The 27,721-nt window shown below is 41.3% G+C and overlaps 1 protein-coding gene and 1 pseudogene across 3 annotated transcripts in view; one reads left to right on the top strand and one right to left on the bottom strand.

Annotated features, from left to right (window-relative positions):
- The window catches only part of SLC9A9 (solute carrier family 9 member A9), a 668,807-nt gene that overhangs the window by 546,757 nt on the left and 94,329 nt on the right, over positions 1–27,721 (top strand). For 2 of the 3 annotated variants that reach the window (XM_004754464.3, XM_004754462.3), the window contains exons 13-14: positions 8,634–8,685; positions 21,847–21,926. In XM_004754464.3, coding sequence (XP_004754521.1) covers positions 8,634–8,685; positions 21,847–21,926 — 132 coding nt within the window. Of the gene's footprint in view, positions 1–8,633; positions 8,686–21,846; positions 22,035–27,721 lie in introns of all 3 variants that reach the window. The other variant, XM_045088481.1, reaches the window with a different exon arrangement.
- On the bottom strand, positions 20,118–21,243 carry LOC106006012 (annotated as a pseudogene).

Raw genomic sequence — 27,721 nt, 5'->3', positions numbered from 1 at the left:
ATCTATTGCCACAACCTTCTTTCAGAAAATGTTCATCTCTTTCCAAGGTTATAATAAATAACTCTCCTGAACCTCATTCCTACCGACCTTTCTGTAAATAAGAGTCCCAAACTGTCTTCTAATGCCAAACATGACACACCCTTCTCTAGCTTCCATTAACATTCCCAGTCCACTGACCTTGACCTTGAAACATCCATTATACCTCCCTTATTCCTTGGACTTCACCATTTGGTCTCAAGCTCCACTTCAGACAGCAAATAGCCAAAGTTCCAGAGGAGAAGAGGCTATTTTTCTTGAGCTGATTAGAATGTATAAACAATGAATGCTGGAACACTGAAAAGAAGTAAAATAAAATAAAATGGTTAAAAGAAGAATGTATAGAGCTAACCCTGTTTCACTCAAAATAAATATGCTCATACCTACTAACCCTGAGCTAGTTTCATCTTTCTAACAGAATGCATACCTCAGGGAAAATTCCCACACATACTTCTCCTATAATATGCTTAATGGCAGGGGTGAATGGTTCTGGTCCTGAGTGGAAATTCAGAAACATTTCAGAACTTTCCTCTCCTTCACTTCACAGTCTGTCGTGCATCACCACCACCCTTCCAAGTACCAGCCAATTTCAGTCTGGTAATCTGACATGTCCAGGAGAGCGTTCAGGAAACCAGCAGAAGACCACCTCTGTCTTCCTTTAGACTCCAATGGGCCCTTGGGTAGACTATCATAGTAGTCTACTAAATGACCTTCATGCTTCCAATTTCTTAATATCACTATTTTGCCACCAGTGATTTTTCTAGAACATGAATCTTATTATTTCAACCCCTACTGCCTGTAAGAAACAAACAAACAGAAAAAAGCAAAACAAAACATTCTCCTAAGCATAGCATTTAAAAGCCTTTATAATTTATCCTCAAATTACTTTCTGACCTCACCCAAAATAAGTCTGCCCACCTCATCATGCATAACCTTCACAGTCCAGCCACACAACATTATTTACCATGTCTTAAACCTCCTTGGTACTTTTCAGCTTCTATGCCTTTGCCTTTGCCCATGCTGTTCCTTCAGCCTGGAGTGCCCTCTCTCAAATTCCTTTTCACTTCCATTAAACTTAACCTCGCTGTTGCATTGGTCCAAGCCTGTCAATAGTGATGCTGTGGGCTAGGAATGCCTGAGACACACATCTGATTGTATTACCCATAGAGAGAATCCACAGATATTTTCCCCAGCAGGGCCAGTGTTGTGGCTGGACCAGCCTTTGTGGTTTTCATCATGATTACAAGATGCCCACACTTCAGCAAAACCATCAGGGAACTTCGAAGGAATAAGATTTATTACTCACACGTCCTGGCATGCTTCAGGCAACATAGCAAGGTTGTGCGTAGAAAAAGAGAAAGAGCATGGACCTAGGGTTCTGCCTTTATTAGTGTCCAAGGTGGAGTATATAGGCTTTCACTTGTTCACTGTTGAGTGACTAATGTAAAGCATAGGAGCAGGAATTAGGGCATGGGAAATCAGAAGTGGGATCACCAAAAATGGTCAGTTATCTAGGTTACTGAGGGCTTTTAGAAAGAGGAAACTATGAATGGGACAGATTAATTCCTTGTCTGGTTGTTTAACTGGTAACTGTATCATACAACTGGTAGTATATTTATACAAGATGAACGTATTTTTGAAATGGATCCTTCAGCAAACTAAAGCTTAATGTCGGGCATCACACAATAGTCACTTTACAATACACTACTCCTCTGTGAAATGTACCCAACCTCTCTACAGCCCACCTTGGTTGGACTATCTGTTGATGTGTTCAAATAACTATGTGCAATATTTATCTCGCCATACCCTAGCTCTTTGTTTCCAGTGTTTGTCTCCCTATTAGGTCTTGGGCCATTGAGGACAGGAATCGTGTCATTGACCTTTACATCCTAGCATATGTAATTTATGAAATAATCTACTCTTGGCTTTAACCTATATTATATTCACCATTCAATGGAGGATACACCATTTTTTGTCCCTTTTCCCCTCTTTCTAAAGATCTTATATATTTATTTATTTGAGAGAGACAGCACAAGCCAGGGGAAGGGGGAGAGGGAGAGGGAGGAGCAGACTCCCTGCTATGCAGGGAGCCCAAAGGTGGGCTGGTAGTGGTTAGGTGGGATTTGGTCCCAGGAACCTGGGATCATCATTTGAGCCAAAGGCTCAACTGAACCACCCAGGCACACCCAATTTTTCCTAATAATAATAACAACAACAAGAACAATAAGAGCGTCAGCAAATACTTCGTGAGAGTTTTGTAGGTGGCAGCCAATATTTTACACACTTCGTATGTATAAACTTATTTTATTCTTATATTAGCCCATAATGTAGATATATACTTATCCCCTCTCATTACTGAGAAAACAGAGGTTTAGAAAGGTTCAGTAATTTGTCCCAAAGTTACAAATCCAGTAAATGATAGAAATGAGATTTGAACTCACACAGCCTGGCTCCATGGTCCCAGCTCTTAACTATTCTGCTACGTTGAAATAGCGAAATGAACTGAGGAGAATTTTTTCATTTACTTTAGTTCATTTTCTTATTTCCTCCAAAAAAGATTTAAAGTGTTTGAATGATTAATTAGATTAACTTTGGTCATGTACAAGCTCCACAAATATTTCTCGAGTGATACGGGATGGGGATAGTGAGGTAACAGGTTTGGGCTCCCGGGTGCTGTTCTCATAGCGACACGATAGCCCCCAAACCTCTGAGGGTGTTTTGCACACTCCCCCATTGTCCTGCTGTATGTATATGCTCGATATCCAGTCACTTTTCCCTTACTGAAAGTGTCATTTTTCACACTTAACACAAGTGTTAGAGAAAATGGTTTCTCTTCCCCCACCACCCAGCCCTTGTCAGCAAGGGGCTCAAAAGAAGCAAAATTGCACCTAGGACTATTGGGATTCACACAATAAGACTGAGCCCTAGTAATATTTCACTGCCTTTCTTGAGGTGCTGAGTGATAAGGATCAGAATGGATTTTGTTGACTCTAATGGGAAAAGTGAGCCTTTTGTTACTCACCTTGCTCCCCTGGAAGAAAAACCCACCTTTGGAGCCTTCTTTACGGCCATGATTGGATATGGAAGCATCCTGAGATTTCAATATGTCTAATAAAACTCACGAAAGAATGGAGGTGCGATAGGAGGGGAGATGCATTATGGTAGCACGGAGATGAGTTTTGCTCTGCAAATGGAGCTGGATGTTCATTGTAAATGAGGAACCCGGAGTGAGATGTTTGAGAGCACAGCTGGGAATATGTGAGAAGCTCACTTTCATTTTCATTTGAATACCGTAGAGGCAGCACTCGACTTGCTTAAAATTAAAAGGTACATCAGGAATGCAAAACATGGTATAAAAGTTTAACTAGCCTTTTTAGTTGCTTTTTAATCTCGTACTGGCTCTTTATTTCTCTATATCTTTATCAGTGTTTTGGGGGCTGTGCCGGCGTTCATCCATCTACCCCCAGCCTCCCTTTCCTGAAGTCGCTCACGCCTTTCCCATCATTTAACCACCGCCAGCACCTTTTTTTATAATCACGCAGTGTTTCCTTTCCGCCTGTTTCTCCCTGCTCTCCTCCTGCGCTGCTCTACCCCTACCCTCTCTTCCCCTCGCTCTTCAGACACCCTCTTTTCCTTCTCCATTGCCCTCTTCCTCCACCAGTCTACCAGGAAATTTGAAATAAACTCCAATCTGGGAAGTTTGGCCCTCTTTAGATAGAAATGATGTTTCACTCTGAAACCCCTGACGTGCCCCTGCCACTGACAAGGCTTAGCCGTAGGTAATCCAATACAGTCAAGGGTCCTACGTTGCAGAACTGGGGACTAGGAGGGCTGGTCTTGAACTGAGTGAGCAGTGAGCACGGCAGTGAGCACTGCCCCCAATGATTTTTTTTTTTTTAAGTCTTGATAATAATAAAAACCATAACATGGGCAATAGCTGCTAACATTTTCTGAGAGCTTACTAGGTACCAGGTCCTAAGCTATCACTTTTATGAGTATTTTCTCATGTAAAACTCACTACCACCCTGGAGAGCATGTTCTGTTATTATCGTCATTGTCCTAATGAGAACGGAGCACAGCGAGTGATGCAGCTCACACAGCAGCGAGAGGCTCTTAAGAGCTGGGCTTCCCTGAAGCTTCAACAACCACAGGGCAGTTGTGAGTGCTGGGATTCCAGCTAGGGCTGGTATATCATGAAGAGCACGGGCTTGGCCTGCACGGCTGCATATAACCAGATGGGCAAACATAGCCTGGGCCAGAGTTGCCATAGCCAGAGCCCGGGGATCACAGGTGCCATGGAGTTGGATCTGGGAACAGAGAACAGAGTTGGTGGTACACAGCTATGCCCAGTCCAAGTCAGTGAAAACATTACGTGTTGGGGGATCTGAACCAAAGTAGGGCAATAAGATGGACGGTCCATGGTGGTGATCAGAAGGGGAGGGACAGTAGCAGAAAGTTCAGGAAAGGAGGTGATTCCTCAGACATGCTCAGTGGTGACCACGCTAGAGTCTGGAGGGAGGGGATTCAGTCAAAGAGAGACGCATTGGCAGATCTGGGTAAGGCCACAGCTCCAGGATTGTATTGGGTAGTAGGTCTCAGAAATAAGGACAGGTCCAGTTAGCAACCCTGGGGCATTTTGTCCAGATCAGACGAGCAGAAAGGGTGGCTTAAAGCCATGGGAAGGGTGCTAAGGAGCGTTGGATATCACCTTAAGGAGGCTGGACTCTGTCCCATATACACCGGTGACCTCTCACTGGGGCGCGGCTGTAAACACGCGAGGCACCACAAGCTGTGGGATGTCGTGTCTTCTTTCCAATAATCTCTCAAAACCCATAGTGTGTAAATGATCTCTTCTACCTAAAGGTGAGTGGATTCAAGGTCAACCCTCACAGAATGTCACTTTCACACTGTGACTGACCTGCTTAACCCTGGGGATGCCATGTAAATGTGCCAGGCATGCTTTTATCAGTTCGTGTATCACAGTAGAGACAAGGTAGACTCCCCCAGAGCCCACGCAGAGCTGACGTGGGGAAGTAGGGCAGAGAGTGAGGCCAAGAATACCAGTGTTTTACTTGTAAGCCCTTCTATAACATTTCAATTTTATTGTTTTGTTGTGTATATGTATATGTGTATATTATAAACTTGAAAAAAGACATTAAATTTGACTATCAGATAATCAGTCCTGTCCTAAATAAAAAAGTAGGAGAGAGCACAGAGGCAGTCTGCCAACATATTGTTGAAGGCAGGAAATCCGGGTAATCCAACTGGCAGATATAAGAATTTTAAAAAGAGAAAGAAGAGTAGCCAGGGGCCATTTAATGTGCGCATAAAGAGGCTCATATAGAGCTTAGACATCGTTGTAACACTGCGAGTGTTGGATTAATCTGGTCAGTGGCAACGCCAAGACCTCCAGTTAAGATCCGAGTATCCCCACCACTCTCTGTTTAAGGAAGCAGGGAGCCAGGGAATATAATTCAGCAAGATTTTCATTCAAAGTAGCTAAAATCACAAGAGAAAGAAAGCATTGTTCTTATGTGCTTTTCCTTTGTAGCATGGAAATGACCATAAATTTTTTAGTTTTTCTAATTCGACCTGCCAAACCGCGTGCTCTGGGAGGGCGGGAACCATGTCTGTTTTGCTCACACAGCTGCCCCAGGATGGAAATGACTTATATGGAGTTTCTCTTTCCTCAAGCCACTTGAGATGCTTTGTCTGCTCGAAGCCAAGAAAGGCTATCGGCCTGGTCCCAGGAGCAGACCCTAAGCTTCCATGAAGTGGGAGGAGGGAGGAGGTATTCTTGCTCCCGGTAGAGCATCATTATTTAGGCCTCTGAGGTACCCTTTGCTGAGTCCCACATAAAACTGAAGAACTTAATCCGCTGCCGTAATTCCTCAGCTCCATCTGGCTGCTGGAATAATTGAAACTAGAAAGGTCTGCTTTGATTGCTGCTGCAAAGGAAAGCTCAAATTTTCTTGGAAAACCTCAGTCCTGCCTCAAACCTTAAATGCTGGGTTGCTTGGAAAATTCAATTTCTGTTCTCCCCAGTATTCTAGACAGGGACCCTGAAAAAAGCCCTAAACAGAAGTGGCAGTGGGAACTTCAGGACCCTTAGTTCCACTCAACAGCCTACACAGGCGCCGAGAAGCCCTCCGGGGAGGGGGGCAGGAAGAAGGGGGATCTGGGCTTACCCAGAAATAAGGGCTCCTAGGCTCCCAGCATCAGCCACATCAGCCACAGCAGAGCCTTGAACGTGGCCCAGCATCAGGAGAGAGGGTGCTGGGGTGGCTCCACACTGCCAGAGGCTGGGCTCCAGGCCCTCCGCACCGCAGTGCCACTGCCTGGACCCAGCCCCCCCTCACCTGCTCCTCTCTTCCCGGACTTCTCTCTCTCCTCTCCCCTCCCTTCTCCCGACACTGCCTCCTTCCTCCCTTCTGGCTTTGGGAGGCCAATGCCTGACCCATTCGGCCACAGGGGGACTCTCTGCTCTCTCTTTGTCTTTCCTCACCCCTCCTTTGCCCTCCTCCCTGACCCCTCCCCCCTCCATCCTTTCCCCTTCGTTCTCTCCCTCTGACTTCAAATAGATCAAATAGCTCTTTCTACTCTAAGAACACCAAAGGTTGGTCCCCACCCGAGGTTCTTCTCAGTTCCACATACAATAAATATCTACCCATTTCACCCCCTGGGTTAGAAAGAAGAGGCTATTCGTGCCCAGAAGACACTGATTTTTGAAGTATCTAGGGTACTTTAAACAAACTGTCTGGGCACTGCTTTCCTTTCACATGCTAACCCATCTCCGGACTGGTGGCTTCCTACCCTGCCTTCCCCTCCTCCACCTACAGAACAGAACTGCAAGCAGGTGGACTAAAGGCATGTTTACAGGAGGGAGTTGAAGGAAACTCTAGGAATTGTGGCCTTCGCAGGAAAGGCTCTGGGTGAACTTGAGCCAGGTGTCTGCGGCCCTGAGCTGCTCCCGCAGTCCTCCCGTCCTGTCCCCACGACAGGCAGAGGCCCACTCTCTGGAGCAGAAGAAATTCAAGCTCCAAGCCCCTCAGTTGCTCTGGCCCTTTTGAGTCCGTGGGAAGAGACCCAGCATTGTGATCCCATGGTCCTGTGTTTTTGCAAGATTTGCAAGAGGAATAGATTTTAACCACAGTTGGGTTTGATGACTCTTTCTTTCCACTACCATTTGCCCTCAGTCGTACCTTGCCTCTGGTCAGTTGGCCCTGGAGTGGGCATTTGGGAGATCCGACTAAGGGGAAGCTGAATTGGGCATGCATTCAGTTTATATTTAGTAGGATATATGTTTATATTTAGTAGGATATATGTGTGTGGTCCCCAGTCACTTCTGGGCATGGGCAGGTCCCAGCTGGCCATCCCAGGGCAGGAATGTCTTACAAGAATAGTGCCACAAGGCTGAATCAAAGATGAATATGACCTAGGGCACCAGGCTTCAGAAGTCTGTGGGTTGTGGTAGAAAAACCAGGCTTGAAATGTCCTGAACCTAAAGCTAATCTGTGGAAAATTCTTCCAGTCACGAGAGGTGTAAAATTCCAAGTACAGGATTCCATTCTGGCTGGTGCCCCATCAGAGCAGAAATCAGGAATGCATTCAATGATGCCCTCTACATGCAGATAAACACACTGTGCTTTGTTTATGGGAACTGAGTGACATGAAGTTTATCAGGATCCTTGTGTCTGTGGGGCGTTAACCTGTAGGAGCGCTGCACCCAGCCAGCAGGTCTAGGAAGGAGGCACACTTGAGTGTCTCCCAATTATCCATAACTTTAATCAGTCTTGCTGGAGAAAAGATTACCTCATCTGCCTATTCTCTCTTGTACAAAATCATGGCCATATAAAGCAAGTATCAAAGTAGGCAGGCAAAACTTAAAGAGGAGGAAGTTACTTTAGAAGTGTGGCCAGCAGTTAATTAATTTGAATATTATTTATTTTATGGTTTTTGTGATGTCTGGTGCATTTGCCAGATTTTTAAATTACGAAATGTTGTGCGATTTTTTCTTTCTTAAGAGTCTCTTCCAAACCTAATTTTGTAATTGTATTTTTGTAATAATTTTCTTGAAGAGAGTCCCCCCACGTTGTTTAAGCCTCAGGTCCCACAAACCTGGATGGTCTTTACTGGCAGCCTTGGTGAGCATCTGGACCAAGGACTGCTTTTTCTGTCTCCAGGAGCCTGCTCCATCCCCCACATTCCCAGAGCAGTTTGGTCAGTGAGTCCTACAACGGTAGCCTGTGGCCTTTCCTCCAGGATCTCTATTTTTGGGACAATGGAGGTCTTTTTTTTTTTTTTTTTTTTGAGGGCTCCTACCCCAAGTTCTCAGGCTCCTGCTCTTGTTGGGAGACAGCAGTGAGGAACAGCTGTTGGTGCGCAGTGTTGTGAGCTGTGCTGCGGCCCAGCTGCACAAGCTCTTATTCAGACATAAATCCATTTGAGGTTCTTTTAATTCAGGGAGAGGTAAGATGGTTTTCTGCCAAATCTTTCCTCTGATTTGTATCATATTTGTCTCAAGCATTCAGTCACGCAAAACTAACTTGCCTCCTCTGCAGCAAGGCCCTTAACCAGTTTTCTGATTTCCTTAACAGAGTTGGTGTGGACCTGGATGAAGATCTGAAGGAGGAGCCCACCTCACCCCAGGCAAGTCAAAGAGGCCAATTCATAGAGTATAGAGATAGGAAATGTTCTGTTCCATGGAATGTTTCATGCTTGTTCAGCACGTGGCCCAGGGGCTCAACCTGAAGGGGGCTGTCTGCACTGAGAAAACACATCCGATGACTATAAAATACCTGGGAATTTAGGGTATCAATAACCTTTGCATCACCTTTGGAATGCTTAAAATCAGCATGCCCCTGCACCTTCTCTGTGGTAACAGGAAGCTGGAAACCCTTCAGTGTAGAAGCAAGAGCATGGGTCATGGAACGAGGTAGCCTGGAGTTCAAATCCCTGCCCAGGGACTTGTTAGCTAGACAATCTCAGTAAAATGTATTCAGTGATACCCAATGCATGTTGGGCACACAACAAATGGACCTGTTTCTCCCACATGGCTTCTCATTAATCAGGTCAAGGTGTATAGAAATATTGAAACATTGAAAATTTGCAAAAGCACAGCAAAACTGTCTAGGTGATCCATTCCTAACTGAGCTGAGCAACCGTTATCTGCAGAGATCTGAAAATCCTTTGGGAAATTTGTTCAGAAAGATGTGCTGTTCCCTCGAGTACGGCAAGTGTATTCTCCAAACTCTAAAGCTGACATCCCAGTAGAATCTGCCATTGTCAATTTTGCATCGGCCATTTTTAACTCAGAACTTAAAACAAACAACTGTGTGGGAATGTTGCACCTTTTGTTGAAACTGTAAGTGGATGGACACGATAGAAAAATATCATAAATAAGTCATGCTGCTTAATGATTCATGTTATGATCATACCTGGATTGGAAGAAGATCGATGTCTCTTTTATTCTGTGATTTTTTTTTTTCTGTAAATGCCATCAGTGAGGCACAGCTGGTGAGTTCTGCTGGGCAAAATGCAAATACTTTCCCGGTTTACATCGACATAAAGAAGGAAGGATCCTGTGTGCTATAAAAAGGACTGAAAAATTAAGTTGATGATGATCCTGGCTTATTGTACTTTGAATTTTTTTTTTTTTTTTTTTTTTTTTTTTTTTTTTGGTAACATGTTTGTGTTGCAAGGCCAGGCTGGTACTGTATTCACAGACTTCTAACTTCTAGCCCAGGAAACACACCTACCTGCAGGAGTGTGCTCAGCAGGGGTGCCAGCACACTGGGATTGGGGCCAGCTTGGTGACCTCAGAAAGGAGATCAAAGCCCATCTCCTTATCCTAGTGGGCTGTAATGAGTAGTTAGCAAGGTCTGGTGGTGGCAGATTTTTGAAAAGCATTTTCATCTCATATAGGTCAACTAATCCATTCTCCTACCTTCAAGCAAAACTTTTATCTAAATTCTATCTTTCTGTTCTCTCTTTTTCTTTAAAAGAAAGGAGATAGAATAAGAAAATTCATCAAAGAAAATTCTTCATCTTTCTCTAGCTGCCTAATATTTTGAAATCACATATAATTATTGGGAAGATTGCCTACTGGACTAACTCCTTCCTTTTCCAATTTAAACATTTCATTTCAGCTCCTTCACATCATTGTTAATTCAGTAATAACTCCTACCTAAAGATACTTAAACCAGTAGAAAGTTTTTTTCTGTTAGAGAAATGAGATAGTGCCATGAGGTGCAGAGAAAGCTACATTGTATTTGTATCTCGGGCAGATATTTTATGCCTTCGAGGCTCAGTTTCCCTGTCTGTAAAATGTGAATGATAATAATGTCTACTTCTCCTGGTTGGTTGACAATCAAGTGAAAATATATTTATGAAAACTGTGTAACTTAATTAATTTAGTTAAACCCGTCTCACCTTAAGAAGGACTTGTGGCAGTTTATACATATAATAAAATAATAGTAAATATTTTAAAAGATTTTAAAATTCAATAAATGATATTCCTCAGAGCAAAAAGTCAAAACCAGAGGAGTAAAAAGAATCATGAATGAGCAGATCATAAGGTACTATATACTTGTTTAGTCAAACCACAAGTAAGCTTCGGTAGCCAAGGGGGAAAGGAAGAAAAAATAATCAACCATATGCTAACTTATTATCATTAGAGGGAAAAATCATACTCTGTCCTCAAGTGGTGCAAAACTTCACAGCCCGCTGTTTTAAAAGAAATTTCTCACTTGGGGCTTCTTGTACAGGACACATAAAAAGCTTATACAAATGTTAGCTAACTAACCTTATAAATTACACCATTCCTACTGGACTGTTGCTGCTTAAAAATAATTTTGTCTTTAAGAGGTGCCCTGGCAGGGTTCTTATTCACAATAATGTTTGACTACCAAGGTAGCTAACATTTCAGAAAGCAATTTTCTCCAAACCTGGAATAATTCTTATCTTTAGTGTCAAGTATAGGAAACAGGGGGATGGAGCTAGAAATAAAAGAAACCACAGTGTCTGTGCAGCTGCCACCTGACCTGGGGAGTTTTTTTGTTTTGCTTTGGTTTGGTTTGGTTTTGGTACTTTCCGAACTATGGGTCAAGAACCTCTTTGCCCTCATTTTGCCTGACAACTCTTCACTTATTATCAGCATCTGTTGCTCTGTTGGGCTGAAGAGCATAAACTCTAATTCTTAGGAGGATTGCATGTTTCCACTCAGTTTGTATTTATTAAATCGGGCTTGCGTTAACAAGATGATTTTCACACTGGTCAACTTCTAAAAAAAGAAGAAGACTATTTTTACCAAAAGCTAAAAATTTTACAGTTATGGCAGTTACTGATCATATACTCTCAAAATCAATAATAAACATGTTATTATACTTTTTAAGGAACCTCTTCTTTGTGGAGAGTAAAACAATCCTTTGGGAAATATAAACATCTAGCCACAACTAACTAGCAAAGTTACAACTTTCCTCTTCATCATGTAACAACTTTGGAATGTGAGTGGTATTACACTCTTGCTGTACCAGACCCTGAAGATTCAGAAAGCAGAGTGCACATACAGTGATTAGAGTTTAAATATATACTCTGTGCAAACGTGCTTCTTCGAGAAATGGTAGATAGTACAGTTGCAGATTTTATATCTCTTAAATTTAAAACAAAAACAAACAAACAAAGCAGAAAACCTCTGAGACTCTCCACCACCAACACCAACCATAGATGTTTTCCTTGTAATTGATTCTGTGTCCTTGAAAACACAGCAATGCAGAGAAGCTACGAATCACTGGAGCCCCACACTCACCTTAATCTTTTAATAAAAATTTCTTCTGCCCGGGAAAACCTGCACTATTGCTTCTCTTTTTCCCTTTTCACCATTTTTCTCAGGATCATCCTAATATTTGCTGAGTACAGACTATTGTTAACACATCTAAGCACCTTATCTATATTAACTCAATTTCCGAGATAACCTTGTGAGTGGGTTCTGATATTATCCCCATATTACATATAAGAAAACTGTATACAAATGAGTTATATAGCTTGTCCAAGGATACATAGTGGGAAGAGGTGGAATGTTAACCCAGACAACTTGGTTCCAGAACTTCCACTCTTTTTTTTTTTTTAAGATTTTATTTTATTTATTTATTTAACACAGAGAGAGGTCACAATAGGCAGAGAGGCAGGTGGGGGCGGTGGGGGGGGGAGCAGGCTCCCTGCTGAGTAGAGAACCCAATGCGGGGCTCGATCCCAGAACCCTGGGATCAGGACCTGAGCCAAAGGCAGAGGCTTAACCCACTGAGCCACCCAGGCGCCCCCAGAACTTTCCCTCTTAAGTGGTATGATTCATGCATGCATTCATTCATCCGTACAACCCACCATGCCAGGCACTAGTCTAGGTGTGAAGAGGACGCAGATGTTAGCCTTTCCAAGTTCCCACCCTCACAGAGCTTTTACTCTAGTGGGGACGCTGATAAGAGAAAAGGGAAGCAACTACACGTATTCAGGTAACGACCGGAGTAGAGCCAGTAAGAAGGTGGGGAACAACAGAGAAGCTATTGCCTCATCAGGGCCTGTCTCTCTGAGGAAATGGTGTTTGAGATTAGAGGTCTGATTGATGGGCAGAAGTGAGCCCTGTGAGATCTGGAGGAAAGAAGTAGTCCGGAAAGAGACTACTGCAAGGGATGAAGGCCATGGAGTCCCAGTGGGATTACGTGAGTCGCAGGAAGGCCAGAGTGGCTGTGGGTTGGTGAACAAGGTGGGAGCAGATGGACATGAACTGGGAGAGACAGAAAGGGGCCAGATCGTTGACCATGGCGATGAATTTGATTTGATTCTGCATGCAGTGGAGGTAAAAGCTCCTTGAGGTTTGGAGCTTGGAAGAAATGGAATTAACCCTTTTTAAGAACTCATTTTTCTCTCATCTCTACTCTGCCCACTGTTACAATGAGGTTAACTTTCATCTTTTCTAACATGATTTTTATTTGTTAACAGTATGCATGCTTCCCTATGTGCTCTCTGAATGCTAACTTCCTTTTTTTTTTTTTTTTTTTTGCACTTCCCATAGTTTCTTCATTGAAATTCTGTTTTTGGTTGTCACTTATGCTTGTATGTAACCTCTGTGGATCAGTTCTGGTCACTGCAGCCCAAGAAAGTCAGAGCAGAGCTGAGAAAGGTACAGAGAAGGGCAACTTCAATAACTTAGCAGGGGGAGATTAAAAGGATTACTATTTCTCCTGCAGAAAGATTAGCACTAAGAAGGAATACAATGAAGTGTCTATAAAAATATGAAGAGTGTGAGTCAGGTGAACAAAGACTTATTGGCCAATTCCCAGGAAACCATAACCTGGAATACCCTTGAAGCCTGAAAGAGCTTGTTTGGGAAAGAATAAAGGGATTTGTTCTTCTGCACAACTGATACTTATTACTCATGGTCATCTAGAGTTGCAAGGGCTGGCAATATAAGGAGATTCAGGAGGAAAAGAGGCTAATTCACAGATGGTGGGGTCCTCTCATCATTAAATAAAAATTAATGTTTCCCTGTGAATATTTTCAAGTATCCTGATAAAAACCTATAGAAACAGAATAAATACTCATATATGTTTGAATGAATATATATATATATATATATATGTATATGTATATATGTATATATTCCTGTTTTAACGATTATCAACATTTTCTCAAACTGGCCCCTATGCTGTTGGAATTGATCTCATAGAATATAAGTTCCATATTACCTCCACAGATATATCAGAAATAGAATACTAAGCTCTATAAAATTGACCTGACCCAGATGAGGAGTTTTTATGTTACATTGTAACTAGTAGTGTTTTCAGAAAAGTAAAAGGCATTTTTTCAGAGCAAATATCTTTGTAATATCAACTTTATTTTGATTATCATTGCTTATGTTTTATACATTCAAAAGTATATTTCCTCCCACTAATTCTTTACTGCTTAGAACAAAACTCCATATATTTATCTTACCTATATATTCTACCATTGTTCTAGAAAGCAGAAATGGTCATGAGAAAGAGGAAGCGGAAGATGGCGGCCACAATTTCATGAGCAGTTTTTATATATCAGGTGCCATGTGCATAACCATGTTTCTTTACCTTGACTAATCAAGATGCCTCTTATAACCCCATTTTAAAAACTGTGAAACTGGAGGCACCGGGGTGGCTCAGTGGGTTAAAGCCTCTGCCTTTAGCTCAGGTCATGATCCCGGGGTCCTGGGATTGAGCCCCGCATCGGGCTCCCTGCTCATAGGGGAGCCTGCTTCCTCCTCTCTCTCTGCCTGCCTCTCTGCCTACTTGTGATCTCTGTCTGTCAAATAAATAAATAAATCTTAAAAAAAAAAAAAAAAACACCTATGAAACTGAAATTCAGAGAATTAAAGGAACTTTCCAAAGATAACAACAACAACAACAAATTCCAGACACTTAAGCAGTCCCCAAACTCCAGTCTCTAGTTCCTCAACTCAGCGAGGCAGCTGCTCTCTGCTTGGACCCTATCTCCTGGCTCTGCAAATGGAATAGGGCCTCTGAGCAGAAAGTCAAGGGAAATAGAAGCTCATGTCACCTGTTTTCCTTCTCTGGAGAATCATAGTCCTTCACCGCCAGTTATCTAATACCTGAATTCTATATTTATGAAACCAGTTATTCTATGATAGTCAACCATTACATATTTTGGAAGTAGTTTTATAGGGGAAACATTGTTTTGTTTTGTTTTGTTTTTGGACAAATGCATAATACTATATATTCGAATCACAAGCCTCAAAGTGAGACTATTATTTTTATTATGCTATTTATGGTTTGGGCACTGTCATTAGGGGCGTCATGAGTTAGGATCTTCTTATTCCAAGGTAAATTTTCCACTGGGATGTGTGATTTTGAGTGTGTGCTGTGTGTGTGTACATGGATATAAAGGAGTTAGCACACTAACTAAATTATGGTATAAATAAGGTATTAATTAAGAATACTGTGAGTTAAGTATAGTGAGATGATGTAAACTTTATTCTGCCTGTAAGCTGGTCCATTGTCTTATGTCTTGCAATCAATCTGAAATCCATAACATGGTATACTGGGTCTAGGATAAGTTTTGATATACTTTTAACGGGGGAATATACCTTCTACATTCCAAATATGCCACCTTTGTGGATACATTTTGTAAACTGTAAAGAGTTGTGCCTTATCATTTTATTATCTCTTCCCAACTCCCACTCCCATGCCTTTTACATCTGCAGCTTAGGATTCCAGTATATAGTCATATTAGCTTTCTATTCATAACAAATTATCCCAAAAATTAGTGTCTTAAAACAACAAACATTTATTATCTCACAGTTCCTGTAGGTAGGGAATCTGAAAGCAACTGAGCAATTTCTGACTCAAGGTCTCTTATGGAATTGCAATCAGAATGTCAGCTAGAACCACAGTCATTTGAAGGCTCGACTGGGGCTGAGGGATTCACTTCCATGTCAGCAAAAGGCCACCAGTGCACTTCTGACTGGCAGAAAGACTCAGCTCCTCACCACATGTATCTCTCCATACAGACACTTTGTCCTCACAATAGGTTATTGACTGTTCTCATTTGGTCCAAGACAGGCAGCAAGAAGGAAGCCACATGCCTTTTTATGACCTTGTCTTGGATATAGCACAAAGTCTCTTCTGCCCCATTCTATTGATTAAAAATGAGTCACTAAGTACAATCCACACTGAATAGGAAGGAAAATTAGGCTCCATTTATAAAACAAAAAGTGCCAAAGAATTTATGGATACACATTTTTAAACCACTGCAATATTATATTATATTTATGTGAACTAAATAATTTATTTTCACCTGGACTAACTTGAATCTCCTATATAGAAAAGTTAACTGAGCAGGCCTTTTCTTTGTAGCTAGACCATGAGTTTAGCCCATCTGGTAGTTTGTCTGTGTCTATATGTCATTTTAACAGTTTTATCCATCTTTGACTAGTTCTCTCCTTCATTTTTTCCTCCTTAAGCATGTATTTTCTGACTGTATCTTCTTGAGAACATTTATGAATTTATCATAGCCCAGGGAAGGTGAGAATATTTGTGTAAAATTTCTATGTGGAAGCTAAGAATTAATGATTTACCTTTTAAAATATAAATTTGAAAAAAAATTTCCTATTGACCTTCAATTTCACTATGTTCCTTCTTCAAAATCCAGAAATTTTTCTCTTTAGGGACACAGAATCTGGTCCTTTCCTTGGAAATGAGAAAAATCAAAGCAATAAACTTGAAATTATTACACAAATAAATTTCAAACTGTGGGGAAATGGTTGGGCAAAAGTATGGCTATCAAATTCTATTCACACACACCACTTGAAAAAAGGCTCTGGAACACATAAGGAGCTCTACAGGTTTGTTACGATAATTATTTGTCTTTATTATCATTCTGTGCAACTTCCACTGACATTAATATTGAATATGAAATCTCAAGAAATAGAAAGGAAAATCTCTCTCTTTTAATCCATTGAATCCCCTGAAATGAGGAGCAATCCCATATGATTATCCTAGAGCAGAGTTCATCCAGTTCACTTACCAGAGGACCCACATTTGAATATTGATAGAGGAGTATATTTGCATTTGCTTAGTTCTTTTTCATTAAGGTTAATACAACAAACAGTCCCTTCTTGCTTCAGTGTCTGGTTTGCACAGATTTCTGGCCTGAGCCTTTTGTTTTCTCCCAGGGGTCCAAATAAGCATAAAACAAAGAGTCCTTCCTAATTTTCCTATTGCTCCCTCTCTGGGGTTGTGCTAAGGGCCAGGGGGTCACTTAAAAGATAAGGACTCACTCCTTACTGTGCTCAGTCACTTCCCAACCTCTGGTCTATTCCTTTGTTTAGGGAGGAAAAAGAAAGATATCAAATGTCCCAGTCACTTTTACCTTTTCCCAGAAATAGAAGCTAATAAAGGAACCAGAAATTGCACATATATCAAACGCTCTGCTTCTTAGGAGTATCAAGGGCAAATAAAAGTTAAGATTCAATGTTCTTGAATCTCCAGTTCCCATTTACAGTGTGAAACATGAGGCTCAGAGTTGATAAGTGTATTGTTATTAAATGGTAAATGGGAGAGTCAGAACTCAAATCTTGGTTTTCAGTTTCTGAATCATCTGTGTGTTCCAACATGCACACCACTTCCCCTCTAGGATGAAGGAACTCAAAAGAAAAGAAATACTGCTAGTAACAAAGAAAATACCATCAAGCTCCATATTCTGCTTCTAACAATCACTCCCATCCATTGTCCTTGGGTGTGAGTTGATCTCTGTTTCAGAATAATCTAGGTAAATTAAAGCTACCTGCTGCCCTCTGCCCATCTGGACCCTCCCAGAGCCTTGCCCTCTGTGCTGCCTCATCAGATACCTTCCCTGTTCCAGGGTGAATGCAAAGGCTGGCCTTCCCTTGGCACATTTATCTTCAACCCCCAGTGAACAGGCAGAGCACACAGTAGACTAACTCATTTATTTCTACTCATTTATTGATGGCCTTTCATAACCGAGTTATTAAGTCATCAATAACTTCAGAGTAATAAATGAACAGATCCAGAATGGGGCCAACAGATATTTAAGATACCCACGGAAAATTTTATCTAGGATCAGCAGAAAAGTCAATGCTGGGTCATCAGCGGCATTTCCCTCACCTGGGAAAACATGGTCTGTGTTTTATTCTAATTAAAACCCGGTCTGTTTCCTTACAAACTAGTAAAATGAATAACATCTCCAATGTCCCAAATAAAATAAAGTTTGAAAAAAGATTACCTTTGTTAAAATTTTTCCGAAGTGCTACCTAATATGTGTTGCTCTTATCAGCTGTCAAAAAAATATTTCTGAAAGTTTTGCCACAAATAGAGTATAAGATCTTTCATGAGTGCTTGTGAGTTCTGGTATATTCCCCTCAGGAAATAAAATACAAATGATCTGGAAAGGGGAAAGAAGGGCAGAGAAGGCTTCTAAGACCTTGGAAAACCCTTGAAACCCAGATCCAGGAGTCTAGAGAAATTCCTTACACAGACATTGAGTTTCTGTAGGGACACTTTTTACAGCCATCACACTTTACCCAGATGGTGGCAGTCATGCATTTTCATTATGTTTTGGGGTGCAGGTAGCTGCTCTGTCTCAACCTATAAGATCACCCCAAAATCCTGACCTCATCTCCCTGTTCAGAGGTTTCTTTGCCTTAGATGGCTCCCCATTTATATGCTGGGACCCCATCCAGATGAGCGGAATCTTGGCTGCTGAGGGGTGACAAACATGCTTGGAAGCCTCCCTGTGCCTCAGTTTCCTCATCTGTCACATAGGAATAATAATAGAACACACTTTATCAAACTTTTATAGTTATTAGAAGAATTAATACATGAAAAGCACTTGAAATAGTGTCTGGCACATGGTGAGTATTCAAGAAGTGTCAGCTGTTTTTGTTGTTGTTTCATTAATAAAAAAATACAATGTTTTCCATAAAATTAAGACCTTGGAGTCCAACTAGTTCCAATTTCCTCAATTCATTTTGCAGACAAAGAAACTTCAGCCCAGTAACTTATACAATGCCTGTGTTCTTCAGAGTTTAAAGACTAAGTGAGATAATTCACAGAAATAAAACCTCATCTTTGGAGTCCCGTAGTCTTACGTTCAAGTTCCCACTCTGTCGCTTGCTAGCCCGAGATTTTGGGCTCCCCTCATCCCTTCTCTGAGCCTCTCTAGGTCCTCATCTGTAAATTGGATATAACATGACCACCTGGCTAGAATGTTTTGAAAACTGAAAAGCAATGACTGAAAAAGTTAACGACTGTGACTACCATGCTGCCTAGGAATTCATGAGTGTTCAGTAGCTCGGGACTGCCGTTCTCAGAGTCATTCAGCAGGACAGAGAGCGTGCTGGACCTGGACCCCCAGACCCCTGATTGCCAGCCAAGCTCACCACCACACACCTTTATTTAAAAACAAACAACAAAACCAAAACATGAATTTGCTTACAGTACTTTCTCTCCATTTTCTTCAATGACTATCTTGTCATCGGTGGATGTTATCAGCTATCAAAAACTCCCTGTGCCTGCTGATGGATAAGATTTTGTAAGCTTTTCATTCTTCAAAAAAGAAAAGGGGGGGGCGCAACTCCCACTGCTGGTCCAAAGTTTTTCCAAGTTGTTTGGTTTGGGGTGAGCGGTTTTATTCTGCCAGCTTGAGCCCCAACAATCTGTGCCTGCAGAAACAACTTGCAGATGTTAAAAAATAATAAAGAGAACACTATGTGTGGCAGTGATCTTACAAACTTGACACCTTTGTTGGAATAGAAATGGCTAGAGAAAGGTTCAGGGAAGGACAGAAATTGAACTGACACTCTGGTTTCCTTTTTGGGCAAATGCGATGAATAAATTCTAGCTCTAGATAACAAGGCATGGTACTCAGGCCTATCAGAAAACAAATTTTTAAAACTTAACATCCATGAAAAGATCACATATGTCCCACAGTGGTCCCTCTTAAAGATTTTACAATGCTCATTTATAAATGAAAGGCTCTGAGAAGTCCTGTTTTTTTTTGTTTTGTTTTGTTTTGTTTTTAGAAGTCCTGTTTTTAAGAAACATTTCCAACACTATCCAAAGCATTGTTTCCTGAATGATGAGCACAAAATTTCCATCAACACCAAGTAGGACAGTGGCATTCTAGGAACACCATTCAGGAAACTATACAAGGTTTAAAGTCCGGGATCTTAAAACAACCAATGAGAAGAGCTTCCAGAATAGGTTTTAATTTTATTGTGAGTCTCTCTACTTCAGCCATTTTAGACAAAGGATACAGACTTTTGCTTTCTTACATTTTGCTTTCTTGTATTTCCATTGTATTTGTGGGGGCTGGAACTATAGTATCTGCTGATAACATGTGTTTCAGAGAGCAGAACAGAGCTCTTGATCATTAGCCATCAATGCAATTGTCTGGGAATGGAGGAAAAAGTAAATAAAATAAAATGAAAGCAAATCCACCTGGGTTCATGTAAGGGCTATCTCCAGAGCAGCCAGAGGATTGCCTTGTCTTCCACATGGTAATTTCTGAGAGCGTTCACATTGTTACTAGGCTGTGAACAAATGTTACAATTTGGGAATGGAGACTGTGAGCCCAAACAAAGCAATGAAGTCTGTGTACAGATATATAAATGCTTTTAATGATGAGGAAAGTTACTACCGAATGAATCCTAGAATTCTCCTTTCTTGATTCGCAAAATGGGGCACACAAAAGAAGTAAAAATGCCACTGGATCTCCTCCTGACCACACTGCAATGCTCATTATCATCTGTCTGTAAGAGTCACAAATTTTTCACCTTCTTTCCTTTTTTCTCACAGTTCATCCTCTACTCTCAGATAAATACACATCAAATGCTTTCTCTTCTTTTTTGTTGTTGTTGTTTAGTTTTTACTTCATAATCATGAACTTAACTCTGCAATCTAGCTCTTGGAGGGGAATAAGGAAAATATGGAACCATAGACCTACAGTGAGATCACAAAGGCTATTTTGAGCAGATCGGGGTGAAGTGGTGCTTTCTTGGGCTACAGAAAGAATGGTCTGGTAGATAAGATAACACACAAGTCAAATGTATTAGATTTGTCCACAGTCAGCAATGGTGATCCTCTTGCTGGTCTTTCCATTCCTAAACCCAAACCCATCCATGCTTCCACAATATTCATGTCCTCTTTCACTTTGCCAAAGACCACATGCCAACTAGCCAACTACTCCATCCTGGCCGTGCAGATGAGAAACTGGGAACTGTTTGGGTTGCATCCAGCATTTGCCACGGACAGGATGCCCAGACCCATGTGCTTCAGAATGAAATCCTCATCATAAACTTTGTCCCTAGAGATGGACCTGCCCCCAGTTCCATGATGGTGTGTGAGGTCACCACACTAACACAGAAATCCTAGAATAATCCTGTCAAAGCAGGAATCTTTATAATCACATCCTTTCTCTCCAGTGCTCAGAGCATGAAAGTTCTCCACTGTCTTAACACTTTGTCTGCAAACAGCTTGGAAGAGACAGGGCTCAAAGGCTTGCCATCCATGATGGTGTCAAAGAACACAGTGAGCTTGACCATGGTTGATGACTCAGGCGGCTCTGGGGCAGTGATGTCAGCAAGGCTGAATGCTTTCTCTTTTAATTCCTTATCTTCCTCCCTTCCACTTTAGCTCTTTCAGGAAAAAAAAAAAATAGAAAACGTGTTTAATTATTACAGGCTTTCTATAAATAATATTTATTTCAAGACTCTTAAAAAGAGAAAGATATCAAAAGACATAAAAAATTAAGCATAGCCTGTGGCAGGGAGCAAAATAAAATGAATGAAAACTAGCTTAACAATTATTGGACTATTATTATCCCTTTAGACTTGACCTTTTGGTAAGTCATAAATAAATACCATCCAAATTTGACAGAAGTAAACAGCAAAAATCATGCAACAGCAATCTGACAGAAATATCACTTTTATTGATGTCAAAAAAGTGGCATTTCTTAGCCGTTTAATAAAACAGGGATTATGAAGAAAAGTAAATGTTGAATTATGCCACATGAGTCTCATCTACTTGGCAACATCTATGAGCTAATTTGCTTGGCAGCTGCTTTGCCATTTAGATAAAAATGCCTATTACCTAGAAAGTTGGTTTTTTTAAATGTGGTTAAATTTAATTTGATTTAACATGTATTTTATAGTGAAAATATATAAATATATTCTATACTAATGCTGACTACATAAATCAATATTTTATATTGATTATGGATCTGATACCTTTTTCTATTGTCTTTCTCCAGGAAGCAAATAACTTGGATAAAAACACAACCAAAACAGAGAGTGCTTGGCTCTTCAGAATGTGGTACAGCTTTGATCACAAGTATCCTTTGATAATGTTGATCTCCCAGATCCTGCTGCCCAGCAGAGATGAACTTCAGGCACTTAGTCACTGAGCTGTATGCTCCTGCTCGTCAAGCAACACAGAAAGGTAAAGTGAATTCATGACCAAATTTATCAAAAAAAAAAAAAAAAAATGCATAGTCCATACTTAAGTGTTACGAAGAGCTAACACGAAATCTCTCAAGGTCCAGTGAATTTGTGTATTCATGGCAATCTAACATTTCCTAAATTCCAGATGATCAAAATCTTACAGTCTTAAGGACTGGTCTATTTTTCTAATTTTACTATTCTTCCCTTTGCAAAGATCTTACTTCTGGTAGAGTTGGCCAAGGTAACTGCATAAAAATCCTTCACCTTTCTCCAAGAAACCCATGTGTGTGCTCTTGTTTCATGCTGTAAAAAAATGAAGTGAGGCTGAGGACAAAGGGAGTGAATGGTCTGAGAAGAAGAATGATTCTGATCACCTCATTATAAAATAACATTACTTTATTTTCTAGGCAGATTAGAGTAAGCTCTTCCTAGTGAAGGCCAGTTTTAAAATTCTACCAATCAGGGTAAACATAATGACTCAGATACACCTTGCCATGTGAATGACATGGCTGAGAAATCAGGCCTGAAAGGCTTTGCCATTGTGAGGGGCAGTAAGTGGTCCATCTCTAATGCCAAGCAAAAGCACCACGGAAGAAAGGAAAGAACCATGATGAAAATTGAATGTGTTGGGTCTTTGTAATTAGTTTTCCACACTCACAAATCTTCCTCCTTTCGGGGAGAAAATGTCAATCACTGGGTGATTTTAAAGCACCAAAGCAATGATTAAAACCACAACAGATCAGTGGGAGAGGAAGAATTAAGAACAGTGAAAAGAAATTCCATGAATAAGGTGAAGAAGAGGTAAAATGGGAAGGGGAGAGGAGGCAAGAGAAATACAGGAAATTCACAGTAGGAAGGAAAGGAAGGCAAATTGGGAGGAATGGCTATGTAAGAAAAAAAATTAAATGAGACTGAAGAGAAGCCAGTTGAAGATTGCTGAGATAAGCCAAAGGAAAACAGGTGAGCCTTTAAAGAGAAATTCTGCAGAGGTAGAGCATTCCAAGAATTACAAAATGGACCTGTGGAAGGTAGAGGGGTTGGGAGCCTACGGTTTTGTTTTCCCACAGCCCTGCTATCTATGGACGGATATCTCTCCTTGTTCAGTCTTGAGCCTTTATGGACACGTAGGTTTCCACTGCCTTTAAAGCCCTGCCTCTTGGTCATTAACTACCTCTTGGAGGTTCTGGTATCTCATTAACTGCGCATAACCTTTCTGGTCTCTCTAAGGGAAACTGGTTCTTCGCAGGTCGTGCTGCTTTACGTTCCAGGTTGATTTCTCATCTAGAAACACAATTTTCTCCTGCCATTGCTTTAAGTATCTGCTAACCAAATTTTGGTAAGTTACAAAAATTTGACTGGAAAGTACACAAAGGCTGCTTTATTATGAAAGATATACAGTAAGAAAATGTCTTTTTTGGGTTCCTGGATCTAATTTGCAAGCTCCCAAAGTTATTACTCATGTGTCTGACCCACTGGCTATAGACTGGAGGTTCTCATGACCTCCTCTCTGGAGGAGTGGCTCACAGAACTCAGGGAAATGTTGTATTACTAGATCAATAATTTATTATAGAAGAATAAGAGATGCACAGGGCAAGGTATGTGGGAAAGGTCATCTAGCTTTCATGTCCTCTCAAAGTGCACCACTCTGCCCAAAACTCCACATGTTCACAAACCAGAAAGCATTCTGAACCCAGTCCTTAGGGGTTTTATGGAGGCTTCATTATATGGGCATGATTGATTAAGTCATTGGCTATTGGTGATTGAACTCCATCTCTAGCCCCTCTCCTTTCCCAGAGGAATATGAGGGTGGGGGGAAGAAATTTCCAGCCCTCAAGTCACAGGTTGGTGCTCCTGGCAAGCAGCTCCCATCTTAGGTAGGTTCCGAAGGCCACTCATTAACATAACAAAGGATACTTTTGTTGCTCTCATTACTTGGGAAATTCTGAGGTTTTAGGAGCTCTGTGAAAGACCAAATCTGTATGTCTTATTATAAATCATAATAACGCAAAATGGCAAATCAGAAATGAGATGAAAAATGTTTTTGCTCAAACTCTGACAATGCTGTGAGGAATTCTTTATAAGGAGGAAAGGGAGTAAAAGTGAAAAAATAACTTGGAAACCAAAAAGGAAAGTGGAAAGTCACCCAAATTTTTAGCTTAGAGCAGTGACACTAAATTCAGATGATATCATAGTTTTTGTCTTACTTTTCACCAGGGCTTTCTTTCCATATGATTATGGACAGACTTGCAAAAAAATGAAAGCAGATTTACCCTGTCAGTAATATCTCTTCTCATGGTAATCTGTCCTCCTGTGCATTCATTCTAGAAATTGTGTGCTACCATCACTGCACAAATATATTTTCACTTAGACCACAAAGTTTTATATCCCAGTTATGCTCTGAATTCATACCCAGAGAGTAGCAAGCCAACCCATTTCTACTTTGTGATGTCTTGATATACCTGTATTTCCAGAGACAAATTATCCACTTGGCTTTTGTGTTTTTTTTGCTGTTCGCCTAGAGCCCACCTATGTGCCCCTCGAACTGCCTAGGTAGGCTGCTCCAGTCACCAGTAGTGTAGGGATGATCCCCACCTCAGGGTCAGGTTTCCTGGCCTGGGCCCAAAAGAAGTTGTTACAAAGCTGAAAAAACTGACTATGCAGTTCGGGGCTGTTCGAGTTTCATTTCCGTAAAATTGCATCATGCAAATGAGGCATCATAAAGCATTACTGACAGAAGGAAAAGAAGAATAAATAAGCCTCCGTGTGCACCTATGTCAGTCAGGATTCTCCAGGGCAACGGAAACAGAACCAGGAGGAGTACACACACATGCGCACACACACACACACACATGCATAGCTAGGCATACCCATACACATAAGCTTATATAGATTTATTCCAAGGAATTGGCTTTATGCAAGTGCAGCATCTGTAGGACAGGCTCTCAGTCTGGAAACTCACAAGCAGGGGTTGATGCTGCAGTCTTGAGGCAGAATTCTTTCTCCCTTAAGGAAACCTCAGTTTTGCTCTTAAGGTCACCCAACTGACTGGATGAGGCCCACCTACATTACTGGGATTATCTCCTTAAAGTCAACTGATTGGTGACAAGATGGTGTCACACCTACTGAATAATTAGGTAGACCAGCCAACTACTGGGTAGACACATAAAACCAAGCATCACAGTACTCAATTTGCATTCAATTTAGGCCCCAAATTGAGACCCTAGAAAGACCATCTTAGTTCACTGTTGGTATCAATAAAACAAGCCACTGTTGCTTGGACAGTTTTGTTTTTTTATTTTTCCATAACATAATTAAGACACATATACATTTCTATAACATTTCCCCCAAAACTATGGGGAAATAAAAATAATAAAAATTAACATTCAATGAATAATGGCTCAAGTACTGTGTTGAATGCTTTACATTTATAATTTCATTTTACCTCCACAGCTCTGTGGGAGGTTGGGAGGGGCTAGAGACTATGTATGATGCAACCCAGATGCATTGCTGATTGTGTGGGCCTTTCCTGAAACAACCTGGGCTCTGTTGTTCAAGAGCCTTGTTGGAAGCCTATGGTGCCAAAATTGAGGGTTCATTAAGATGTCATTGTGATTCCATGTGGGCAGCAGTTCTGAGTCATGCAGTGCAAAGGAGCAATTGAGAAGGGGAGAGAAGGGAAACTATGTTACTGACCACTGATGCTTTGCCTTCGGGGACATCGTTTCACTCAATCCTCCTCACCACCCTTTTTGTTTTATTTCATTTTACAACCACCCACTTTGAGATGGAAGAAACAAAGTCTCAGAGAACCTGAAGAACTTTGTTAAGGTTTTATAGGTAGTGTCAGTTCCCTGATTCAAGCCCAGATCTCTCAATGTAAAGTCCATAAATAAACTCAAATGAACCATATCACTGATAACTCTGTATTGAGTATATCCCTCACTTTACACATAAAACCCCATCTTGATATGTTCATAAAGTCACTGTTAAAGCAATGACTATTATGACTGCTTACATTATGTAGTACAGAGCTCACATCTCAAACACCTGTTGAAGATACATGGAATGATAAAGTTAGGAGTCCTGGTTGGTCACACTAAGAACACCACCATAAATGAGTCCCCAGGTTTCTGAGTCAGGTCCTCACATTTTTAAACATGCCAAAGACTCCAAGAATGGTATAGGTTCAGAGGGATGAGTATGCCTCAGCCAAGCTCAAAGGAGGTACAAGTGTCAACCAGACACGAAATTCCTAAATCATGGAATACCCTTTCTTCATGAGAAGGTTCGAGTCACAGTCTGGCCTCTCATGGCACTCTGTATCCATCTTCTACTCTCACCCCCTGGCTGACCTGCCCCAGCCACGCTGGCCTTCCTGAAATACAACAAGCTTATCCCCGCTTCCAGGCCTTTGCACTGACTCTTCCCACCGCTTGGGATGTTGTCCCCTCAGACATTCACTTGCCTCCTTCCTTCACCTCTTTCCTTCAGTTGACCGGTGAGATCGTCTTGGCTCGGTCTTTAAATTAACAGTCCCCGCAAGAACGCTCCCTCGGCCCTCATTTGCTTCATTTTTCCCCATAACACTTCCCACCATCTGACACAATATGCAGCTTATTTATTTGTTTAAATGGTCTCCTCCAACCCGGATATGTGCTTTCTTAGAACAAGGATGTGAGTCTGCTCTCATTCACTGGTGTGCCTGGCACATAGTGAATATTCAGTAAATATTTATTGAACAAATGAATGGGTAGACAGATGGATGAATGGATGAATGAATGAATGAATGAATGAAGCAAGCCAATAAGCAATATTTTCTATTCAGGGCACTTTCATACTAGACAATGATGTAGCAGGAAAATCCAAATAATTATTTGAAGTGAATTTGAAAGCAGAGCAAGACAGAATGTATAGTTCTAGTGTTTTCTTTTTTTTTTTTAAGATTTTATTTATTTATTCAACAGAGATCGATCACAAATAGGCAGAGGCAGGCAGAGAGAGAGAGAGGGAAGCAGGCTCCCTGCTGAGCAGAGAGCCCGATGCGGGACTCGATCCCAGGACCCTGAGATCATGACCTGAGCCGAAGGCAGTGGCTTAACCCACTGAGCCACCCAGGCGCCCAGTTCTAGTGTTTTCACCCAGACTACCATTTGGCACCAAAAGAACATCCACCCCCAAGGCTCAGCGTCCCTCTCCCTAGGCAGGGACAGCCACCCCAGCAGACTTGCATCTTTCTTTCTTCACTAACCACCTTCCTATGGTTGAGTCATCCTTCCTGATTTAATTAACCTGATCTGTTCTGGGCAAGCCTGAATCAGTCTTAGAAACCATTCTCTGTCTGGATGACTTTGAATATAACTTATCTCATCAATTGTGTGTTGATTTTATTAGTATACAGAGCTCAAAATTTTAGAGCCCTCTATCATCCTCACTGATGATCTCTTCTAATGGGGAGGTGAGAAGCAGAAATGACACCCCCTTATTCATATTTCTAAGACGTCAGATAAAATGACTTGCTCAGATCCACAGTGATACAGCTGGCATGGCAGCTTAGGTGGCCTGATTCCTACGTGACAAATGATCCTGCTCAGCTGTCTGCCTCCTACAGTCTCTTTCCATTCTCTCATTTATCATCTCTCTCCTTAAGAGATGTGTATGTATTAGTCCTTAAGCATGTGTAGATAT

The sequence above is a fragment of the Mustela putorius genome, unplaced genomic scaffold, assembly GCF_011764305.1.
Source record: "Mustela putorius furo isolate JIRA1106 unplaced genomic scaffold, ASM1176430v1.1 tig00003834_pilon_pilon_pilon, whole genome shotgun sequence".
NCBI lineage: Eukaryota > Metazoa > Chordata > Mammalia > Carnivora > Mustelidae > Mustela > Mustela putorius.
The sequence above is the reverse complement of the archived record's forward strand: the minus strand, read 5'-3'. Positions and strand labels throughout refer to the sequence as shown.